Source organism: Mirounga angustirostris, unplaced genomic scaffold, assembly GCF_029215605.1.
Source record: "Mirounga angustirostris isolate CCGP_5_RB_7025 unplaced genomic scaffold, mMirAng1.0.hap1 SCAF_2, whole genome shotgun sequence".
NCBI lineage: Eukaryota > Metazoa > Chordata > Mammalia > Carnivora > Phocidae > Mirounga > Mirounga angustirostris.
In genome coordinates, this window is record NW_026991710.1 from 83000911 (window position 1) to 83022357 (window position 21447).

Consider the following 21447-nt stretch of genomic DNA (forward strand, 5'->3'; position numbering starts at 1 on the left):
AAAAAAAAAAGAAGCAAGATGACCACTCAGCATGGACTCTGAACTTCTTAGGAGGTAAGTCATCTTAAGGGTGGTGAAGGAGGGGACAGGAGGCTGTTTCTGTGTGTGTGTGTGTTTGGGTGTAAGGCCAAAGATTCACTGGAATGAATAACTCAAGAATTCAACAGGTTCCTTAAAAATGAAGGAGAAAGCTCTAATAACTGGTGTTATCCATCTGAAGAAATAACTTCAGTTATACATTGATTTCTTTGATAGACTGAACAATTATGCAAAAATAAACAGTATTACTTTCCTAACTACTGACCAGAAAGACCAAGCCATACTCACATCAATTGCTTATTTTAATGTCAAATGTTTATTTCTATGCCATAGTTGCCTCAGCACAATTTGTAAAAGAAAAGAATCCCCAAAATGATTTTTTTGGTCAGGATATTTTCTCCGCAGTTATAAGACAAAAAGAAACACCTCGGTATCAAGAATTACCATTTCTTCCACATCATTCTAATAAGTTGCATCTAAATATTTTCCTTGGACGTCATTTTTTTAAGAGTGGAAAAATATCCACAGGGGGAAAAATGTTTGTATTCATGAAAATAAATTTGGGATAGTCTTTGCCAGAGAATATATCTAGAACATCTTTGTTTTGGTACACTATATCACTAATTGCCATATTCTTATTATTTGATATAACAGGCATACTTTATTACATAAAACAAAGTGCACTGAAAATGGACAATGTTAGAAACAAACTAGAATTTGGTGTATCTTAAATCTTCTGGTGATTAGATATGAGCTGGAGCGCCAGTATATAAATTTCATATCAATACAAATGCAACTCTCTTCCGTGATGAAAATGCACTTAGCAGCTTAGTTCTTTTTGCTTGACCAGATAGGGCATCCAGTACAACTGAAACAACCTGATAACAATTTTTTTTTTCAATAAAAAGGAATGCTCTGGTTTCTTAACTGGCTCCCACATTTGAGGGAGCCAGAAGATGGCATTTGCTCTTTATTTCTCTTGTCTGATTTGAGACACAAATCCACCAAGGTTCCTCCAGCGGAAGTAGGCGCCACACCTCAGATCACCAGGCCCTCGGGGAAGGAAGCCTGTTAAATAAGTAAATCTGTGATGTGCGGTGGGGGGCCCAGCACCTCGAAAACAGCATGGTGGTTGTGCACAGAAATCCCTTCAGCAGACTCAGGGAAAGGATGAGAGTTCTTTAAGTTCATGCACATTTTATTGAGTAGTAATATAAAATGCTTTTTCTTTGTCATTGTTACAAGTGCATGCTTTGATTGCCAACATTTCAGAAGTCAAATTACAAAGGCAAGGCTTTAGGCTGTAGTGAATTACTTGGGCACTTATACAATTGTTAAAAAATATGAATGGACTTTTGTTGTTGTGGTTTTCAGAATGAGCCAGTTGTAACCCGTAACTGATATACAAAGGGAAAAAAGTGAAAAAAGTACATATTTTGTGGCACCTGACAGAACAGAACAAAATAACTAAACCATTATGACATTAACAGTTACCATGCATTTAGAGTTTCACATGTAACTACAAACTTATTTAAATGTCACAAGGTTTGCTAAACATGCTCACCATCTATATATGTGCACTGACAAGCTTATGTTAAAAACTTTTAAGAATACTCTCCCCTTTAGATTTTTTCAAAGCTTTTTTGATTACAAAATTTCAAAGGCATTAAGCATTTTAGAGAATATAAAGTACGCCAGGATACATACATTTCCAGTATATGTCAGACCACTAAGCGCATTGCAGTCCCATACAGGCCGATACAGCCATTTTTTTTTTCTTAAAAAACATGCATAGGCAGATTTTTTTTTTTTTTACAGAATATAGATGCTTTATCACTGTACTTAATATGGTGTCTTGTTCACTATACTTAAAAATGCACCACTCATAAATATTTAATTCAGCAAGCCACAACCAAGACTTGATTTATCAACAAAAAAAAAAACCCCTAAATATAAACAGCAAAAAAAGATAGATGTAATTATTCCAGTTTTTTTAAAACTTAAAGAAAAGATACTCATTGCTAAATTAATAAGATAAGTGTTATATGGAAAGAAGGGCATTCAAGCACACTAAAGAAACCTGAGGTAAGCATAATCTGTACAAAATTAAACTGTCCTTTTTGGCATTTTAACAAATTTGCAACATTCTTTTTTTTTTTTCTTTTTCTGTTTTTTTTTTTTTTTAAGACTGCCTAATTCATTTTATAGCCATTGTCTGACAAGAGTAGCAAAACATTATCAATAAATAGTCCTTATTTAGTTTGTACATCATTTTGTTAAAAATGTTTGATGTCATCCATTTTTAGTGCTGCAACTGTAAACGTACAATAGAGTAAGAAATTAGACAAAGTTTTCGTGTCCAGTAACATAATAAAAGACCTTTCATTAACCTATCTAGAAGTCCCCAATGCAGTAGGAAAACATGTTCATTCCCCTAACATTGCAGTATATACTAGCATTAGCTTTCTTTTTTAAATTTTTTTTCCTATAAGCATTTTTAAAAGGCATACCCAAAGGAGGTGTTTAATCACCACCCCCACCAAAATATAGTTTATTATCTCTCTCCCTCTTTTTTAATGATAGTGTAAACTGAATCCAATTCCTGGCCCCCAGAGCAAATAAGCTACCGTCAGAGGCAAGAACATCCAACTGCTGATATGCAGCAATCCCCATCATGCCCTGCAGCTCAAAAAAAAAAAAAAAAGTGAACAGGAAGTGGTCACTGGATATTGCTGCTATTACTGCCATTGCTGTCCGTGCCGTTAGTCTCTGAGGCGAGAGCCTTGTTGATGGAGTTAAGGTTGGCGTCAGAGGGCATGGCATCTCTGCGAGGTGGCATCCTCTCGTTAATTCGGTCTAAGCCCTTGGCCTCCTCGAAGCTAGTGATCTTATGTTGTGGTGAAAATCCTTTGATTGCTAAACAGAAAATCATTAAAAAGAAAGAAAAATTAGGTTAGCCAGAGGAAAACAAAGGGCACAGCTGTTGCATCAGGTGAGGTTAGAGATTTCGCAGTGAGTGAGGGAATCCTTTAGTAGAGAACAAAACGACAGGACCTGAACACAACACAACAGAGTCCTTACCATACCCGAAGATAACCAAAAGTTTGGAAAACAGCCAATGTCTCTTGCCAACCAAAATGTCCTCTTCGAGCTAGTAAGATGTAAACATTGCTCTGGTTCTTCATGAGAGTTTAGATCAATGACATCCGAAGTGGACATGTCAAGAGGAAAGCTGCTACCGGGGACAGGAATCGAGACTTAACATCAACTGGCCACATCATTGGCTGATCACTGCATCAGACACCCTAACCTCAGACAGACCGTAACACAGCCTTCCTCTGGCTATCCCACTGTACCAGTAATGGCAAAGTCAGGAGAGTCAGGCGAGCTATGCCTAGAAATCTAGTAGAGAGCTTTAGAGCAGAAGCTAAAAGGAGCTCTAAAAGGAATTAACTTTAGGGCATTTCCATGCCACCTCAGAATCCCAGAAAGACTTTCTTGGCAAACAACTCAACGGTTGCATGAAGAAAAAAAAAAAAAAAGAAATTGTAAGCTCCTGTTTCTCTAACTCAACTTTGGAAGCATGTGGGGGTGACAAGGTAAGAGAAACTGAGAAAAACCAAGATTGGATCACCAAGCAGAAAAACGGTGTCCGCCCTTCAGCAGCAAAACAGGTCAAACTGATGTTCATCTGGTAACATTACTGCCTAACTCAAAGCAAAACTCTTTCTTAGTAGATCAATGCAGATGTAAGCGACGCTTCAAGAATAAGGGGAAAATGCCTTTCACAACTTCCAGCAAAAATGACAGGATCGGTTTGGGCCCTACTCAGTGAAAACATGGCATTCTCAAGGGGGCATATGGATATTTGATTTTTTTCATTAACCCTTAGTGTGCTGCAGAGATAGATCAGGCATTTGTGCAAGAAACTTAATGACTTCTTCAGTGGGTGCACCCACCAGCGAGCTGAAAACAGAGCACATACAGGGAACCAACAATGACGTCAGTTTGCTTTACTTCCTGTGATGTGCAAGCCAGATACTGAAGGGCCAATCACCAGTGCTGAATTGGGCTGCATCTCCATGGCTGATCGGGGACAATTTCAGGGTACCTTTATCCTTCCCACCTTATTTGGGGGAAAAAAAAAAAAAAGGAAAGCAGTTTCAAGCTGAAACTTTGCCAGCCAGTCCTACACAAATGTGCAGTGCCTTTCACTAATATGGATGAGGTTCTTAAAAGATCTACACCATTGCTTCCAAACTCATTAAAGGATGCGAAATAGTTTGTTACCCCTCTGCATTTTAAAGGTTAGCAAAATGGTGATTAGTCAACTGTGAGAGGAAGAAGATGGGGAAACGAGGAAAGACCAAGGCCCAAAGCAAAGCTTTTTAATTCTTCTCTAATTTGGTAATAAACTGCAAAATAATAGAGCTGTCTAATGAGCACCCACCCTGAATACTCAATTATTTTGACAAAATAATGGCACAAAGTGGTATTCTATTCTTTTTCTAAACCACTGTGAATATCATTTCATCATAATGAATAAATACAGAAGTTTGTCAACATGATAATTTATGAAGCGATTTTATTAATTTAAATGGTAAAAGAGGCATCCCAGGGTTTTAAGAGCCAATAGGGTGAGAGCGTAGAAATTGAAACTCTAGCTGGAACAATGGATATGTCCCGAATGGGGCTCTGTCTCTAATCAAATCTCTAACCCTGGTCTGGAAGAATGTGCTCTGCTGTAGTTGCTGGTCAGACAATGGGTATTAGCAATTTACATTGGTAGTATACTTAACACAACACAGAGTCACAGAAACCACAGAAAACAGCCAAACTATCAACAAGAATGCACACTGCAGATTAGAATTTGCCAAGAGGAATAGAGAATTCCCACATAAATAGCAGTTTATTCACTGCTATTTAGGAAGCAGTTGTATTTTCTCTTACAGTGCTATCATTTCCCCTACCGTAACCAAATCATATGCAAATTCGACAGTCTAAAGTGGCACTTTTTACAACGGATTGAAGGACCATATGCACACAATTTTGGGAAAAAATAAAAAAAAAGTGATCTTGCAAGAACAAAATACAACTGAAGAATTTTGTTTTAAAGGGGAACTTCAAAGTATTCTTTTTAAAATTTCCGGAGGGTATGGTATGGATAATATTAAAAACTATTTTGATAGGCAGTCCTCTCATAACTGTATATTGCTCAAGCACTTGATTCAAAAGTAACTTCTAGAGGGCCAACGCTGTTGTCCTCTTGCAGCGCAAGGACACAGTGGGTGGGGTACAATTCCTGATTCTCTGTATAGCGCCTAGCACTGTGCCCGGCGCCAAGCAGACACTCAGTGAACCATCAACTGAGTGAGGACTGGACAGTCACTGTTCTTGTCATGGCCACGGCCACAACCACTGGGGATTTTTGAGCTCTTTATAATATCTTAACGGTGCTAACCGTCCTACAAATACCAGTAGGTTAAAATTTGTGAGACTAGCAGAACTGTTTATCTCAGACATAGCTGTCTCACGTTGGAATATTTTTTTGAGACATAAATTAATGTTGAACTACAACAAAGCACTATTCAAATGAACACTTTTTTTTTTTTTTTTTTTGGCTAGAAACTTCTGGAGACGAGATTTAATAAAGCTGTTTTTCCTCTCTTCTTTTCAGTGCTGACTGAAAATGATTCGAGGGAGGGACATGGTTCAGCTCAAAGAATATTATTTTATGTGATATTTGTCCAAACAGCTGCCATAACTCCCACCCCACATCGTTCAAGATATGTAATCCTTTGGTTTTCTGTGACTACACTAGGTTCGTTGTGTACAAAGTCAAACATAGCGTTAAGGGGAAAAAAACCAAACAAACAAACCATAAAAGGACATTTTCCCCTTTAAAGCAAGAACATTTTGGTTAATACTGAGCCACAACTGTTAGCCCAACACCCACACACTCTGTACAAGCTACAGCAAAAAAATAAAAAATAAATAAAAAAATGAATACACCCAGCAGAGCCCTTATCTGTTGCAGGTACAACAGAAAGGGGACTGGCCAATTTACCTTCATCAGCCTCAATAGCCTCAACAGTAGCTGAAGAGAAGAAAGGGGGTGCAAAATGAATGAGAAAAATGAGCAGAGGATTTTTAACTCTAAGAACAAATCAGTGACGATCAAGGGAGCTCAGAGAATTAATGTTCCTGTAAGTGCTGGGTTCTGGCACAGACAACAAAACAGAAATGGTAAAAAGAAAGGAAAAAACATGACAAAAATGAGAAGTTTATTTTATGAGCTGGATACACCAATCTGAGTGAACTGTGTTTGTTCATGAAATAAATGACAACATGGTCAACCCTTTTGAAAAACAGGACAATTTTCTTTTGTTTAGATTGAATCAGTGAGAGACTAGGTCAATCTTAGTCTGACACAGAACGTATAATAAAACCACTACTATGCCTGGCGATTTATGATTTGAAAATGCCAGACAAAATGGCACAACTCGAAGCAGTGTCATAATATCAGTGGGATGATTCACACTATTTAATATTAAATAGTGTGATTCCTAGTGCAGTGGAAAAGTAGAGTGTGCACATGTGTGTGCGAATCTAGAGGAAGAATAAAATCAATGCATCCGAGCTGATAGTGCATGTAACTCCTTTAAAGACAAACACAGAGCTTGTCTGGAGTGGTGAGAGAGAAGGGGAAAAGGTGGGCAACAATATATATAGACTGGACTTCCTTTGCCAGGGAACCCAATTTAAAGTCAGTTTTCCTTACTGGAATACCATCTATGGAAAGGAAATTCTTGAAATGCTACTATAATCAAGTGGTAACATGTCAGTTGCAGTAATAATTCTATCAGAATTTTAAAGAGGCAGCTCAAATACTGAAACCTCAGCATATTTCAGAGGCAACACTTTAAAAGCCCATTGCTTTCTCAGCAATTTTCATAATAAGGTTAGGGTCTATATTCTCACTAATACAGGTGTATGAATCTTTCCATGTTATTAAGGCTAGTTGATATTTCCCTAATTAAGGGCTAAAATGCAAAACTTCTCTGTAACTCCAAAATGTTTAATATTAAAATTCTACCCCTTGGCTCTAATTTGCATATTTCTTGTAATTTAAGGTTTTAAAACTAGAGCAACTGCCAAATGTGCACTATAATTTCCTTACAGTGCATTCTAAATTCCTTCTGATAAGAATGTAAAATGTTTACCACCATGGAGAAAAGCTAAACAGTAAAGCTTTAAGCAGTTTCTTCTTTTTGACAATTTGAAATCCAGACAGTGGATTTTGAAATTGTTTTAATGGATGTGGTTTAAAATATATATTGCGTTTTCAAGTTCTCAGGACGCATGAGGTTCCAGCCTATATGTCTGTTATATTGTATGTGTTTGTGCATGCGAGAGTTCAACACAGAATAACACAAACCAACGGATTCAACATAAAGTAACAGAAAAGAAAACTGAATAACCTAATTTAAAATACAAGTGAAAATCTAGAAACAAAACAAAGAATTTTAAGAACTTAAATAACTTAATTTCAGAAATAAAGCAAAAATCTGGAACCACACCAGCACCAACGTATCAGTAATATGCACTGCCCATTATTAAATGTATCCTTCCAAAGCAAATGTGACCCATAGTCTCTGATAATACACTTGCTGTACCTTAAAAATGTGCTTATCAGAAACTATGCAGATTTCAGTCTTTTAGGTAGTTGTGAATTTTGTGCATACAAATGATCCATTTATGCTAACTTTTTTAGAGAGCATGTTTATTTTGGTGGGAGAAATTTTGTTTTTTTTTTAAGTTATTAGAATAATTTTTAGTTACAAATTCAGGGGGAAATGGACTTCTATGCATTGTCCTATCTTCATTTACGAATTTGTGTCTTTTTGTGGAAACCAGAGACACTGATTTTGGAATAAATTCATGTGAACATAAAGAAAACTATAGTGATGCTGAGCATGACTCTCTACATAGAAGAGGTGTGTCTAAATCATGTAACCATAGGAATACTTGTATCTTCTAGATTGAAGGACAGAGATATGGAAAAAAAAAAAAACCACAAAAAAAGATTCAGGGAAAGATATGGGAAAATAAGCAAGAGGCTGAGATTAGTTTTCAAAATGTTATAACGGATTTTTGTTTTATTGATTTTTTACTCATTGATTTAATTAAAGTCTAATCTAAGAGCAAATTTTCATCATGTATTATTAAAATTGGACTCTAATTAATGACGGTATTGGTTAAAATAGATAGCAAGACAAAATCACAAACGTAAAAGAATATACAGTGCTCTGCTGTCTGATGTGGTGGCCATCAGTCACATGTGGCTGCGTAAAGCAAATTAATACAAATTAGCTGAAATAAAAACTCCCGTTTCGGTCTCTCAGTGGTACTAGCTGTATTTCAAGTGCTCCATAGCCAGATGTTGCCAGTGGCCTCTGTACGGATACAGAAATTTCCATCATCACAAAAAGTTCTACTAGACAGCACTAGTCCAGAAAGCTACACATTTTAATTAAAAAAAAAAAAATCTCTATCTTAAAAGAAGATATTTTTTCAAAAATGCAATGTGGTTCTACTCAGTCTCTTATGTTTTGGATGGAGCAATCAGAGAAAAGACACATAGGACTCCCAACTTCTATTCATGTAGATAATGAAGTCACCCTTTTGATGGCCTTCCGTTCTCCACGACAATACGACCTAGGGCCGTGTATTTACGCGTGTGTTTATTGATTTATTTTTTTCAGTCACATAGATAGCCGGAACATTTAGCAGAAACGTAATTTAAGAAGTTGTTTTTAGCAGCGGAATGGCTCAAAGCTGTCAAAGCTATCCCGCGTGCGGCCAGCCTCGGTGAGCTGTCCCGGGCCTGCAGGTGCGGTGATACATGGGCGATGGCGGGGTGGGCGGTGGGTGGGGGCGAAGACTGCAGTCCGGGGACGAGGGAGCTATTCTGTCCAACAAGACTGGTCAAACTGATGGGGGGTTTCAGCCCTTCTTCCGGCTGAGAAGAGCTGAAGACTGAGGCCGCCCTTAACGTGGGTGAAAAATCAGGGCTCTAAGGACCCCGCGGCCTGAGCTGCCCCGCACACACTCGTACCACTGGGCCTGCTTACCGCTTTGCAGTGTCTGCTTCCCTCCAGAAAGCACTCCGCTGGGGAGCATGCCCGTGGGGGTCAAGCCTTTCAGCGTCAGCACACTCTCGCTCTCTTCTCTGCAAAGGCACAAGGGGAGGGGGGACATTAACTTGGATTTTCTTTCAAAAAAAAAAGAGAGAAAAATGCATAGTGGAACTCGCATTTACCTCCACCTAGGCTCTCTGGATTTTTTTTTTTTTTTTAAGATTTTATTTATTTATTTGACAGACAGAGATAAAGCAAGAGAGGGAATACAAGCAGGGGGAGTGGGAGAGGGAGAAGCAGGCTTCCCGCCGAGCAGGGAGCTCCACGCGGGGCTCAATCCCACGACCCTGGGATCATGACCTGAGCCAGAGGCAGGCGCTTAACGACTGAGGCACCCACGCGCCCCTCAAACGTACTGTTTTTATACACTCATAAAGAAGCCATGTCACGTCAATGGACAGCTGCCATGCTAGTTTTTATACACTTGCGCTGGCTCAGCCTCTTCCGAGTCCCAAAGATACAGAAAACAATTCATATTTTGTAAGCAGGCATCGCCATACAGAGTGTTTGCTGGGCATCCACCGTGACACCCATAAATATGTTAAAAATGAGCCCCACAGAGTGCTGATGTAAGTTTTCCAGCCAAGGCTCAGCAGAAATGAGTGGAACTTATTTCTCTCCCGAGAGAAAACCAAAGAGTATATATGAGAGATAAAAACAAACAACTCCGCAGTTTATAGAATAGGGAACTAGAAGTTACATTCAGGGGGCTATTAAATAATTTTGATATCACATGATAAGTAGACCAATAATGACCACCAGCCAGGAAAGCAACCACCTTTTCTTTTCAGCAGTGTTTCCCCCCACTGATTTGCTAATAGAACATTATTGTCTTACTCATTGTGACGATTGTTTTGCAGTCTTCTGTACATCATCATTTCAATGCTGTTTATTAGTCACAGCACTATTAATCACTTTGATTTATTAACAAATCATCATGATTAAATAACCATGAAATAGGAGTACGCTCATCTCTTTGCACGTAGCAGACACTAATTCTACAATCAGAAAGTGTTTATAATACAAACATATATATAACATCTGCAATATGTAGAACTACCAAAGTCACGTTTTTATAAAGCTATCTCACGTGACCCAAACAGAAGTCTTAAACTATCCCCCCAAACCAGCTACTTCCACAATCTTCCTTCAACTTCATCTTTTCGTTAAGCTTCAAGAATCACCCCTTCGCTCCTGTCATGTCCTTTCTCCACCTCCTCGCACTTTCATTCAACCAGCAAACCTTGAGGGCTCTACGCTCAAAATATTTCCAGCAGCTTGCCATTCTCACAATCCTATCACTTCTCTTTTTAAAACAGCTTTATGCAGTAGAAGTAACATCCCATATAATTCATCCATTTAAAGTATGTGATTTAATCAATGGTTTTTAGTGCATTCACAGCGTCGTGAAACAATCACCTTAATCAATTTTAAAATATTTTCATTGTCCCCAAAAGAAAACCTGTGTCCATTAGAGTGGCTCTCCATTTCTTTCACCCTTATATAACCACTCATCTACTTTCTGTACATTTGCTTCTTCTGGATGTTTCAGATAGGCGGAATCATACAACGTGTAGCCTTTCACGGCGGCTGACTTCTTTTGCTTCCCACCAGCATCTCTTGCCTGGATTTTTCCAGCAGCTTCTTTACTGGTCTCCCTGCTCCATCCTCATCACGCTCCCTGCCCCCATCCCTGTCTATTCTCAGTGTAGCAGACAGGCTGGGCCTTTTAATACGTATGCAGATCCTGCCACTTCCTATTCAAAGCTTTCCCAAAGCTTCTCCTCTCATTAAGGGTGAAAGGCAAAATCTTTAGGTTTGACCACAGCCTTTGAAAACTAACTCCCACCCCACGCTCTCCTAACCTCACCCATCTGTCGGACTCCATTTCCTACCAGTGTCTACTTCCCTTAGTGTCCCTCCAACACATCTGGTACACCTCGCCTCAGGGCTCTACCCTTGTTTGGCACACTCTCCCTCCAGTATCTGCATGGCTCACTACCTCCCTGCCTTCGAACCTCTGCTCAAGTATAGCCCTCTAAGTGAGGATTTCTTTAGAAGGCTATTTATATACTCCCTATCTCCCTTTGCTGATTTTATTTTTACCTAAAGCACTTATTACCCCTGAAAAACTATGCAGTTTATTTATTCTGTTGCTGTTGTTGTTTTAAGTATCTAGACCAGAACAGCACCTGGTACATAGTCCACACTCAAAACACATTTATAAAGTAATGAGTAAAAGAAATAGAATGGAGAGTGGCAGTGTTAGGTCTGAGATGGCCATTAATCATTGTTTGCCCTCATGTAGGTACTGCAACCTTTTCAGGCTTCTGCTGTCAAACCAGGAGAGATCACATAAAGAAGAAATCATCTTAAATGCTAATATATGGATTTGGAAATTGGGAGTACCTCTAAAGAAATGAACATATCTTTTTCTTTGCATTCATATTTGAAATCAGGCTTCCTTGCTTCTTTTCCTTGCGGCTGCACACAAAACCCAAGCTTTCACAGTTTCTGGCAGCTTTCTGGAATTGGGGATTCCTCAATTCCAACCATGTCCGCTGAGTTCTCACTCAAACAGACACCTCTGACCTCTGCTGTGCTTCCCACTGATGACCACACCCCCCTTCCGGAAAGACTCTTTGCCCAGGTCTGGAACACTTTCTTTCCTGGTTCTCCTCTTCCTCTAGCATCCCCTTCTCAGTCCCTTGGATGATCTTTTTCCTCTGGCTCCACACCTGTGCTTTCTAGAATGGAAGCTCCCAGCCTCGTGTGGCTCGTACCCACTCGAAACCCAACTCGAGAGGTGCTATAAGTACGAAATGCACACAGGGTTTCGTAAACTTAATACAAAAGTAAGAATGTGAAACATCTCTTTCAGAAGTTTTATACCGACTACACGTTGAAGGGATAAAATTCTCAATGTATGTGTTAAATAGAAGACATTCTTAAAATTAATTTCACCCGTTTCTTTCTACTCCTTTACTGTGGCTTCTAGAAAATGTCAACTTACAGATGTGGCTCACATTATATTTCTACTGCAAAGCACTGTTCGAGAGGATTCTTATCTTTTTCTCCTACGTCCACTCTCTTTCACAGCGAGACCATCCACTTACGCTGCTTTAGTCTTGTGTTCCCTCTCATGACAGCGTTTCCTACCCTCGTCTCTCTCTAAAGCTCCAGGGCAGAATTCCTGCCTGTCTCTGAACGAATATTCCACCGGCACCCCAGAGGAAAATAGGCCCAATTCAATTTATCGTAGTCCTCCCCCAAAATACCTGTTAGATATTTAAATGGAGAAATACTTCCTCTTTCTTAGATAACAGCACTATCATCCTATCCATCGCAGAGGCTAGAATCTGTATGGGAAATTCTTAGAACATATCCTCTCCCTCATCACCCCTTGCATAGGTCAGAATTCTTAGAGCAAATGACAGAACCTACTCTGGCTAATTCTGACAGCAGAGAGATGTACTAAAGGATATGAAAGAGCTCACAGAACCCGAGAGCCAGACTTGAACTCTCTGCAGCCCAGAAAAGTACTGGTGCCCATCCACGCTGCGGAATCTGCTGCTGCCACTGTTCAGAGCCAACACCTAGGCTCATGTTAATGTTGTATAGTTAGCCCCGAAAATGCTGAGAAAGGAGCTCTTCTGCTGGCCCCTCAGGTTTCACACCTGAGAGAGGAATCACCGTCCCTCCATCACTTCCTGCCTCCTCACGATGCTCATTTTGAAACAGATGTTTTCTGTGCATTCATTTAATTGGTGGATCGTAGGCAACACGCCTGCACCCACCCTGCCCACGCTGCTGAAAGACAGTGTTCTGATTCCCTTGTAACGGGGCAAATTACCACAGTGTAAGGGATATGCTGGACAGCTGGGCCTGACACATTTACATCCATTCACATCCACTCATTACATTTAAAATTTTCCAGCTCCACAAATTCCTTTTGTCTCTTCCTTTGTATCTTTCCTCCTATAGCCCAATTGGCTTGGATTAGTTCAGTCGCTTCCAAGATGTCCTCCCTGACATCAGTAAGTTGTCTTGTTATCCAGTCCTCACGCTGCCACTAACATAATAGCTAAACATGGGTTAGAGCATGCCTCCCATCCTATGAAAACCATCCTGTGGCTCTCGCTGCCTCCATGCAAAAAATTAAATATTTTACCATGACCATGCTATTCAGGGCTATCAAGGATCTGGACTTAAATACATTTTCAGCTTCACTTTTCCCTAGATTCCTCACTTACCTTCATGTCTTAAGACCCAGCTCTTTTGAATACTTAGAATTTACTCAGACACTCAGTGGTGCTGCACACTGAGTTTGGACACATTGCTTCACTTGCAAGCTTGCTGTGTGGATTACTGTCAAATGCATACACTACGAGGCAGGGCACCTGGCACTTAGCAAGAGCCCATAAAGCATTGCTTTTAGGACCATGTGACTGTGTGCTTGATGACTTAGCTCCCAGGCATGCCTGTCCCACAGTTCACCACCTAATGGAATCCAGCCCATCCTTCACAGCGCTCCTTCAATGTCAACCTCTTCAGGAACTTTTTTGTTGTATTTTTTCAGGAAATAGAAGAGCTCCATGGAGCCCTGTCTTCTTTGACAACAGAGCATCTCTTCATGTATTTAGCTCACATTTCATTGTCTTATATTAGTTTAGAGTCCACATGTCTGTCATTCCAGTTTGGTATTCATTGTGCCTGATTCAGTATACGGTACACGTCTAACACTCAATCATTACTTATTAAGCTTCACTTTCTTTTCTCAGGCTAGACACCCCCTGCATTCTGCAGAGTTACTATAAATGCTTTTATTATAGGAGAGCAATACAATATACCTTGCTTTTATTTTCCATCAATGTGTGCAATCTCAGTCAAGTCACTGATTATCACTGGGTGCAAATGGACCATTTCTCAGCTGGGAGTAATTCCATCTACGTGCCTATAGAGACAGGGGACTGGAAGCACTTTCCAAGTTTAAGACCTACCTATGATTCTATAGCATGGCCCCTACCACCTTCATATGGTTTGAAAACTAACATGGATGGAGACAAATTTTTATATTAAGAAAGGCTTCCCCTTCTTCCTTAACTATACTTTCACTTGGAAATTTTGGAGCTGTTTTTACTTCTCCCCACAGAGACTACAGATAGAAAAAAAAAATCAAGGTGTTTATTGGTAAATGTGAGGCATGATAAACAAGCAAGTGATTCTGCAGTGGACTTCTGATCTTCACATGGTCTTTCTTCTGATCTTCACATGGTCTTTCGCTCCCACAAGACATTTTTCCAGCCACATAGACCTTGCTGGCCCTCAAAACTGCTAAACTGGTTTCTATCTAAGAATCTTTGCACCTGCTATTCCCTTTGCCTTAAACACTCTTAACTCTGCGTCTTCATGAAGGTCACTCCACACTTCCTACCCAAATGCTATTATTCAGAAAGTTCTTTGTTGGCCACCCACTAAAATAAGTGCCTCATCTCCCACTTGCTATCCCCCTATATTGCCTTTTCTCTTCATGGTATATAATCAATGCTTTACATGTGTATCTATTACTGAATGAGTGAGCGAGTCCTAGAAATTCAGTCAGGAATATAAAGCATTACAGCACAGGCAGGCTCATTCATTAGGCTGTAAGGAGCAACGATGCTCTGTTTTCAGCTTTCACATGACTTTTCAGGGTTCGATTGGCCGATGCAGAGCTATTATTGACTTTGATTTGGTGTCTTTAAGGAAGGATGATACTGCCTTTCATCTTTTTCATGGCTCCTCACTTTTGGCAACAAGCTATTTGGTTATTCTCTAGTGACTCTACCAGGAGTAGACTAGACACAGCAAGAGGAGAAATCCAAAGAGCCCATATAGCTACTCCAGGAGGAAGAGGTGAGACAAAAATTTGGCAAAAATTTGGTTATGAATCATACACCATGGAAATGGTCTGTTTTGCAAGGTATGCCTATTTATCCTTGTTAATGAGTAATTGTGAATTGACCATATACTCCTCACATAGAAATATGCCATATTTCAAAGTTTTTGAGGAGAAATATATTACTTTGTCTTACCTAATAGTAGATAATAGAATTTAAATAAAGAAAAGTGTAGTTAGTTCTCTTCAAGAAAACATTTGTTTTCACAATGCAGGATCAGTAATAACATGATTCATGATTTAAAAAATAACTACTGCATGCGAATTGAAGCGTTAAATAACTGTTTTTCTCTCAATGACTTATTAGACTAATACAGATTCACATGAACCAGCTCAATGGTTAATGTTCATTTCCTAGAAATCTAGTGAAATGCACCTGATAAATTCATCTTTTACCACAGAGCCAGAATGAAAAATAAAATGAATTATAAGAGCTTTCCTATTTCGCCACAAGTTCAACCTATTGTGAAATAAATGTCCTAAAGTCCAGGGGAAAATAGTGATAAAACGTGAACTAGCCCATTTAAAGGCTTCTTCTAAGGAAATGATTTGATATATTTCAATTTGACTAAGAAAGTGAGGAATGAACAATCCCATTTAAAAGAAAAGAATAAGAAAAAAGCAAATTTTCTAGTAAAGTACTTAAGTTACCAGATTACAGTATTAGAATTTTTATTAAGTGACACATAATCACATTCAAAACAGAAATACCAGAACAATGATCCCACCTGAGAACCGAGAACACTCGGGCCATTTTGCCTATTGCTCGGATCTTGTTCCTTATCACCTCCTTCCGGGCTGCAGCTGTCGCTCCTATATTTTAAAACAGAGAGTTAAGTAGTCAGTGACCTTTTATCTAACTGTAATTATTTTACAAGTTTAGATATATAACCGACTATAGTCAGCAAAACCATCTCCCCTCCTCCCCCCCGGGTGGATTTATCTCTGAATTAATTTTAAAAACCTATCCATCTGGCCATTAATACTTGGATGTGGTTCTTGAGAGGTCCCCAAAATGCCAAAGCGCAACTTTCGAGATTTTTCCAAAGGGAAGTGGGTAAAGAGAAAAATCATGGAGCTGACTGGGTAGGTTCCTATGCTTCTCTTCTGATTGAGTTCCCTTCTCTTCTGTTTACACAGAGAGAGTGTGTATTGGCAAGAAGAATCAAGTGAGTCACCAGGATTTTCTACTCATTTCCGGACTCCATGCTGAGAAGACTACTTTAGGAAACTGCTTTTTCTAAAGTTCTCCCTTGAAGTGATGAAACTAGGGAGTCTCAACTCCCTAAGTTCCCTGAAACCTCATGTATGTTATTTAATGGCCATAAAACATTTGTTTTAGCACTTGATACTCTTTCATCTTCTGCTGGTTCACAAGTTCTAGAGGGGAAAATGGAAAACTACTGCATTGGATTTAGTGAGAGATGGTGGCATGGTTTGTATTTTAGTACTTATGTAAAAAGTTACACACGGGTCTGTCTGAGTAACTTCAACCACTTATTGTATTTTCCAAATGAAAAAAAATTAATCTATGCAGGTTATTGTTACTGTAAACATTTTTTATCATGTTTTAAAAATAATACTATATGATCTTTAGTGAATCTATTTTATTTTTTATTAAATTCCCAAAGCATGTTTGGAGAAGTGCACATCACAGGAAAACACCTCTCTTCTTAAGATTATTATAATCCAAGGTAAAGGGGCTAAGATATCTTTTTTTATACATTATATGGGACTTTGTAGAAAGTGTTAACACAAGAAGATTGTTTTTCCAGTTCTACTGCCACTAACAAATACAACAAAATATTCTTTTCAGATAATATCAGAAATGTTCCTAATCCAAATGAACAATTTAAGTCGGGTTATTTGTTCAGAGACTGCAGCCCCTGAGTGCTAGTTGGTTTAAGTTTTGGTCTTTTAATCTGTGATGAGGACAAGCTTTCTGACCTTTTGGGAAGGAAAGAGTTCTGCTTTTTCTCATCTCACATTCAGGAATGTGATTTGGAATCTTTTTCATTGTTTGGTGAGAGTCAAACAATTAATCACCACCCTAACATTTCTCTAAGAAAGAAAACACATCAACACACACAATTTTGAACTGTCTGGAGGAAAAAGAAACGAACAAACAAAAAAACAAATCCTCTGCTTTTCTCTCTCCCCAAGGAAAAGGAAAACATAATGGGCCACTTTCTTCTCCCGAGGGGGTGAATTTGCCAAAAATGCTCTTAGGGCACACCCACCTCACACAACCATAGGTGTTCCCCAGAAGGTGCAGCCCAGCAAGCCAGCTTCTTCACCCTGTCTCTCTGACCTGAACACAGCCTGTATTTTTGACCATTTCTTTCTCTCTTGTGGCAGTCACACCATGGCAGGTATCTCCCAACATACTGCCTGGCGGGACTTATTACTAGCAGCTATTCTGCCTGAAGATGAGTAGAGGAAGTTTCAATGCATGAGAGAAAACCACTCTCCAATCCAGTTTTTCTAATGATTAAGTGGAACCATGGATTCTCATCCGCTAGGTTCCTTGAATTACATGCTGTTGGCCAGAACATTTGAGAAGAAAACAGTGTGTGTCCTGGATCCCTGCCTCGAACTTTATCCTGGGTTTCTAACAATATTTACTACCTATGATTTGTAATTAAGATGTTTTATACAGGGGCGCCTGGGTGGCTCAGTCGTTAAGCGTCTGCCTTCGGCTCAGGTCATGATCCCAGGGTCTTGGGATCGAGCCCCGCATAGGGCTCCCTGCTCTGCAGGGAGCCTGCTTCTCCCTCTCCCACTCCCCCTGCCTGTGTTCCTTCTCTCACCATGTCTCTGTCAAATAAATAAATAAATAAAATCTTTTTTTAAAAAAAAAGATGCTTTATACAATAAATCCTTTCCTAGAGACCATCTAAAAGTCAGATGTCCCTGTGCTGCATTTTAGGTAATTTATGATCAAGAGACTACTAAGGAACATTTATTAAGAAAAGAAAAAAAGTGGGATGGCAATTTGTCTCCTTAAGGTGGCTTTTCTTCTTATCTATATATTTTCCGTTATTCTGTTAAATTCTTTCAGTCTAACACTGTGCTATTCCTACTCTATAGTTAATATTTCCAGTCTGTTTGACCCAGTCCACTCCGGGGTCATGAGGTGCTAAGTGACGGAAAAGATTCTGACCCTCTCCAACACACAGTATGGCCAGATCATAAATCCATCCAACAGACACAAAGAATGTAAAATGTGGGTGAACTCCAAAAGTGGTGACTATATTTAGAAGCACAGTAAGAAAAGCAGCAAAAAGGAATAACTAGAAATAAAACTATATATTTAAGAGAAATGAGAAAGGGAAAACATAAAATAAAGTAAGTGAAAAATATATAAGAAGGATAATCTCCCAGACATTTTTCAATAAAGGCCTTGTAAAAACCACAACCAGAGCAAAGAAAAGTAAAACTAAATTGGAAAGGGAGAGAAAGAAATTATATAGATCTGTCCTTTTCAGCTCAGTATTAACTGATTCTCAGAAAAATGTGCAAATAAATTCTAAATTTGAAATGTAAAATGAACATTCTGATAGTCAGAGCCAGTCTGTCATTCCTAATTTTTTTCAGATCAAATGACTTACTGAAGAGCATGTAATAGATTATTCTACTTTATGTATTCATTGTATTCATAGGTGTACTCCCAATAAATGGTGATTCACAGTATGTTACATTATTTTTTTTATCAGAGAGCAAGCGAGTGAGCACAAACAGGGGGTGCAGCAGGCAAGGGAGAAGCAGGCTCCCCGCTGAGCAAGAAGCCCCATGCGGGACTCGGTCCCAGGACCCTAGGATCATGAGCTGAGCCGCCGAAGGCAGCCACTTAATCGGCTGAGCCACCCAGGCGTCCCGACAACACTTTTCTTAATGAAGAACTGCTGTCTCTTTTTAAATTTCTCAATAACACAGATAGGTAAAAAAAGTTTTATTACTACTTTTATAAAATTAGAACACATTTACTCAAAAAATCAAAAATAACCTAATCATAAACAGTGTGAAGAGACATTCAAAATGAGTATCTCTCAAGGTAGATATTGCCTTCAATATTTTCCAAATATTCAAAATCAAAATTAAGCTAATGCCACACTTGGATAACCTCACAAAAATTGGAAATATTCAAATAATGTTTGTTCCATTGCAAGTCCTCATAGTCCATATTCTATGAAAGGATCAAGGAAAAGGCACGTTTTTCAGAATTTTACCAGTTGCAACATGCAAATACAATGTCACATTCAACATACTTGCTCTCTTTAAGTCGTGGAAATGACCACAGTAGCTCAAATTAAAATTCAGCATATCAAATAATGAAGGCACATAAAATATCTTTCACTCTAAAACTGAAATAACTATTTTTCACTGAAAAGAACAGAACATTTTAACCTCCAAGTCCCTAACTGAAGGGCAACATTTCATATGTTTAAAAAGCAACAGTCATTTTAAGTAAAATTTCATTTTGCATTTCCATTGTGATAATTACCACTTCTTTTCTGAGCCCCTCTCTCTCTTCAACTTTTAAGTTCTGATCTTCTTTTATGCCTGGGCTATGATGCTAATATATCCAGAGTCGAGGCAATCCTGCACATTCAGTTTTCCTCAAAGTGGAAGAGGCTCATGTACAGACCTAGGGCATCTTTAAAGATTTGCTTTTAACATGTGTCCTTTCTGACCTTAACTTAGCCCCTCGCTGACTTCTCATGAAGTTGGAAAGGTACCCATGCCAAGTGGCTTGCTGAGTGAGTGCTGCATCCCCGCAGGGTGGATTTCAGCCTCTAAGGGGACTGGGAAAGTGCAGCAGCTTCAGTGCCCAGAGGGGCCAACTGCTGGGGTGAAGAGAGACTCTCAGCACACGGGGTATCTGCCACACATCACACGTGCTTTGTCATCCAGCGCACAGCTCCAACCCGGTGAGCAACTACTGCGAATTCCTCCGCGGTAACTGAATTAGAGTATGTGAGAAGTGCTAGATAGAATACAATACTACCCAAATCATTTATTCATTAAGGGTGCTTGAGAATCTTAGCCCATGTCGCCTGCCATGTGCTAACTGCCTGCAACAGAAATATGAATAAAGTATGATCTCCGCTGTAGGAAATCACGTGAATGACAACAAGAGAGTGTGACAAATGGAGTGTTTGTAGCAGTGGTGTGCCCAAGCTGGCTTGGGTCCACTAGCGAGAGTAGACTGAGCGCAGCTCTCTTTTTGTTTTTAAGATTTTATTTATTTTAGAGAGAGAAATAGCACGAGAAGGGGGAGGTCTAGAGGGAGGGGCAGAGAGAGAATCTCAAGCAGACTTCCCGCTGAGCACAGAGCCCAACGCGGGCTCCATCCCAGGACCGTGAGATCATGACCTGAGCCAAAATCAAGAGTCGGACGCTTAACCGACTGAACTACCAGGTGACCCTGAGCACATCTCTCCCTAACTCCGTGTTGGCAGCCTGACATCAGCGGTAGGGAAGAGAATATATACGATGGGAATCTGCAAATGCCACCAACTAGGGCCATTTTCCCCTGGAGGATGAGTGGTTAAAGGTGTACCAGCATGCCACTGAAAGCAGATGTTAACTGCCTGGAGGCATGAGAAAAAAACTTCACTGAAATCGTAGTAGTTAAAGGATCTTGAAGGATAAGTAATAGTGAAAGAACAAGGAGAATGGGTATTCTCTGTAGAAGGAAGAAAATTTGCAAACTTTTGGAGGCCACAACAATCCACGTTGTATTCAGGGGTGGGTGAGAAGTCTGGTGTGGATGAAGACATGCCCCGGTGAGAAGCAGAAGCGGCCTGGGCTAACCTGGAAAGGTGTGAGCATGGCAGTACACGCAGGCAAGAAGTTTACGTACTAGCGTACTCCTAGTAGAGATTTACAGAACGTACTTTGTCACGTATCTACCAAAGAGAGAAAGAGATGAACTGAAGGATATACAGAGAGGCAGATACGTGACAAAGCAGCTATAGTCAAATGTTAATTGCAGACAATAAGTGATGGGTACATGGGTATTCACCAACCAGTTGTTTCAACTGTCTTGTATATTTAAAATATTTTAATAATAAAATGTCCAAAAAACCCCCCCAAAACTACCTTTGGAAGAAGCTTGGTTTTGAGGGAAAAGAGAAGCAGATTTGCGAAGAGAGGTGTCTCCATCCTTCCCTTTGTGTTACAATGAGGATGCATAAGCTGGCCGAAGGAAGCAATGAAGGGAAGTTCTCAGTGCTCCTACATATACTCCGTCCCTCCTCCGCTCCA

General features: G+C 39.6%; 1 protein-coding gene across 8 annotated transcripts in view; it reads right to left on the reverse strand.

Annotated features, from left to right (window-relative positions):
- Positions 1-336: 336 nt before the first annotated feature.
- PPP3CA (protein phosphatase 3 catalytic subunit alpha) overlaps positions 337-21447 on the reverse strand; it is a 312744-nt gene continuing 291633 nt past the window's right edge. For 5 of the 8 annotated variants that reach the window (XM_064584858.1, XM_045880681.2, XM_064584860.1 and 2 more), the window contains 4 exons: positions 15906-15990; positions 9174-9271; positions 6107-6136; positions 337-2955 (listed from right to left, as the gene is read on the reverse strand). In XM_064584858.1, the coding sequence (XP_064440928.1) occupies positions 2759-2955; positions 6107-6136; positions 9174-9271; positions 15906-15990 (410 nt within the window). In that variant the 3' untranslated portion in view covers positions 337-2758. The remainder of the gene's footprint in view (positions 2956-6106; positions 6137-9173; positions 9272-15905; positions 15991-21447) is intronic. The other 3 variants (XM_064584859.1, XM_045880682.2, XM_064584863.1) reach the window with 1 other exon arrangement.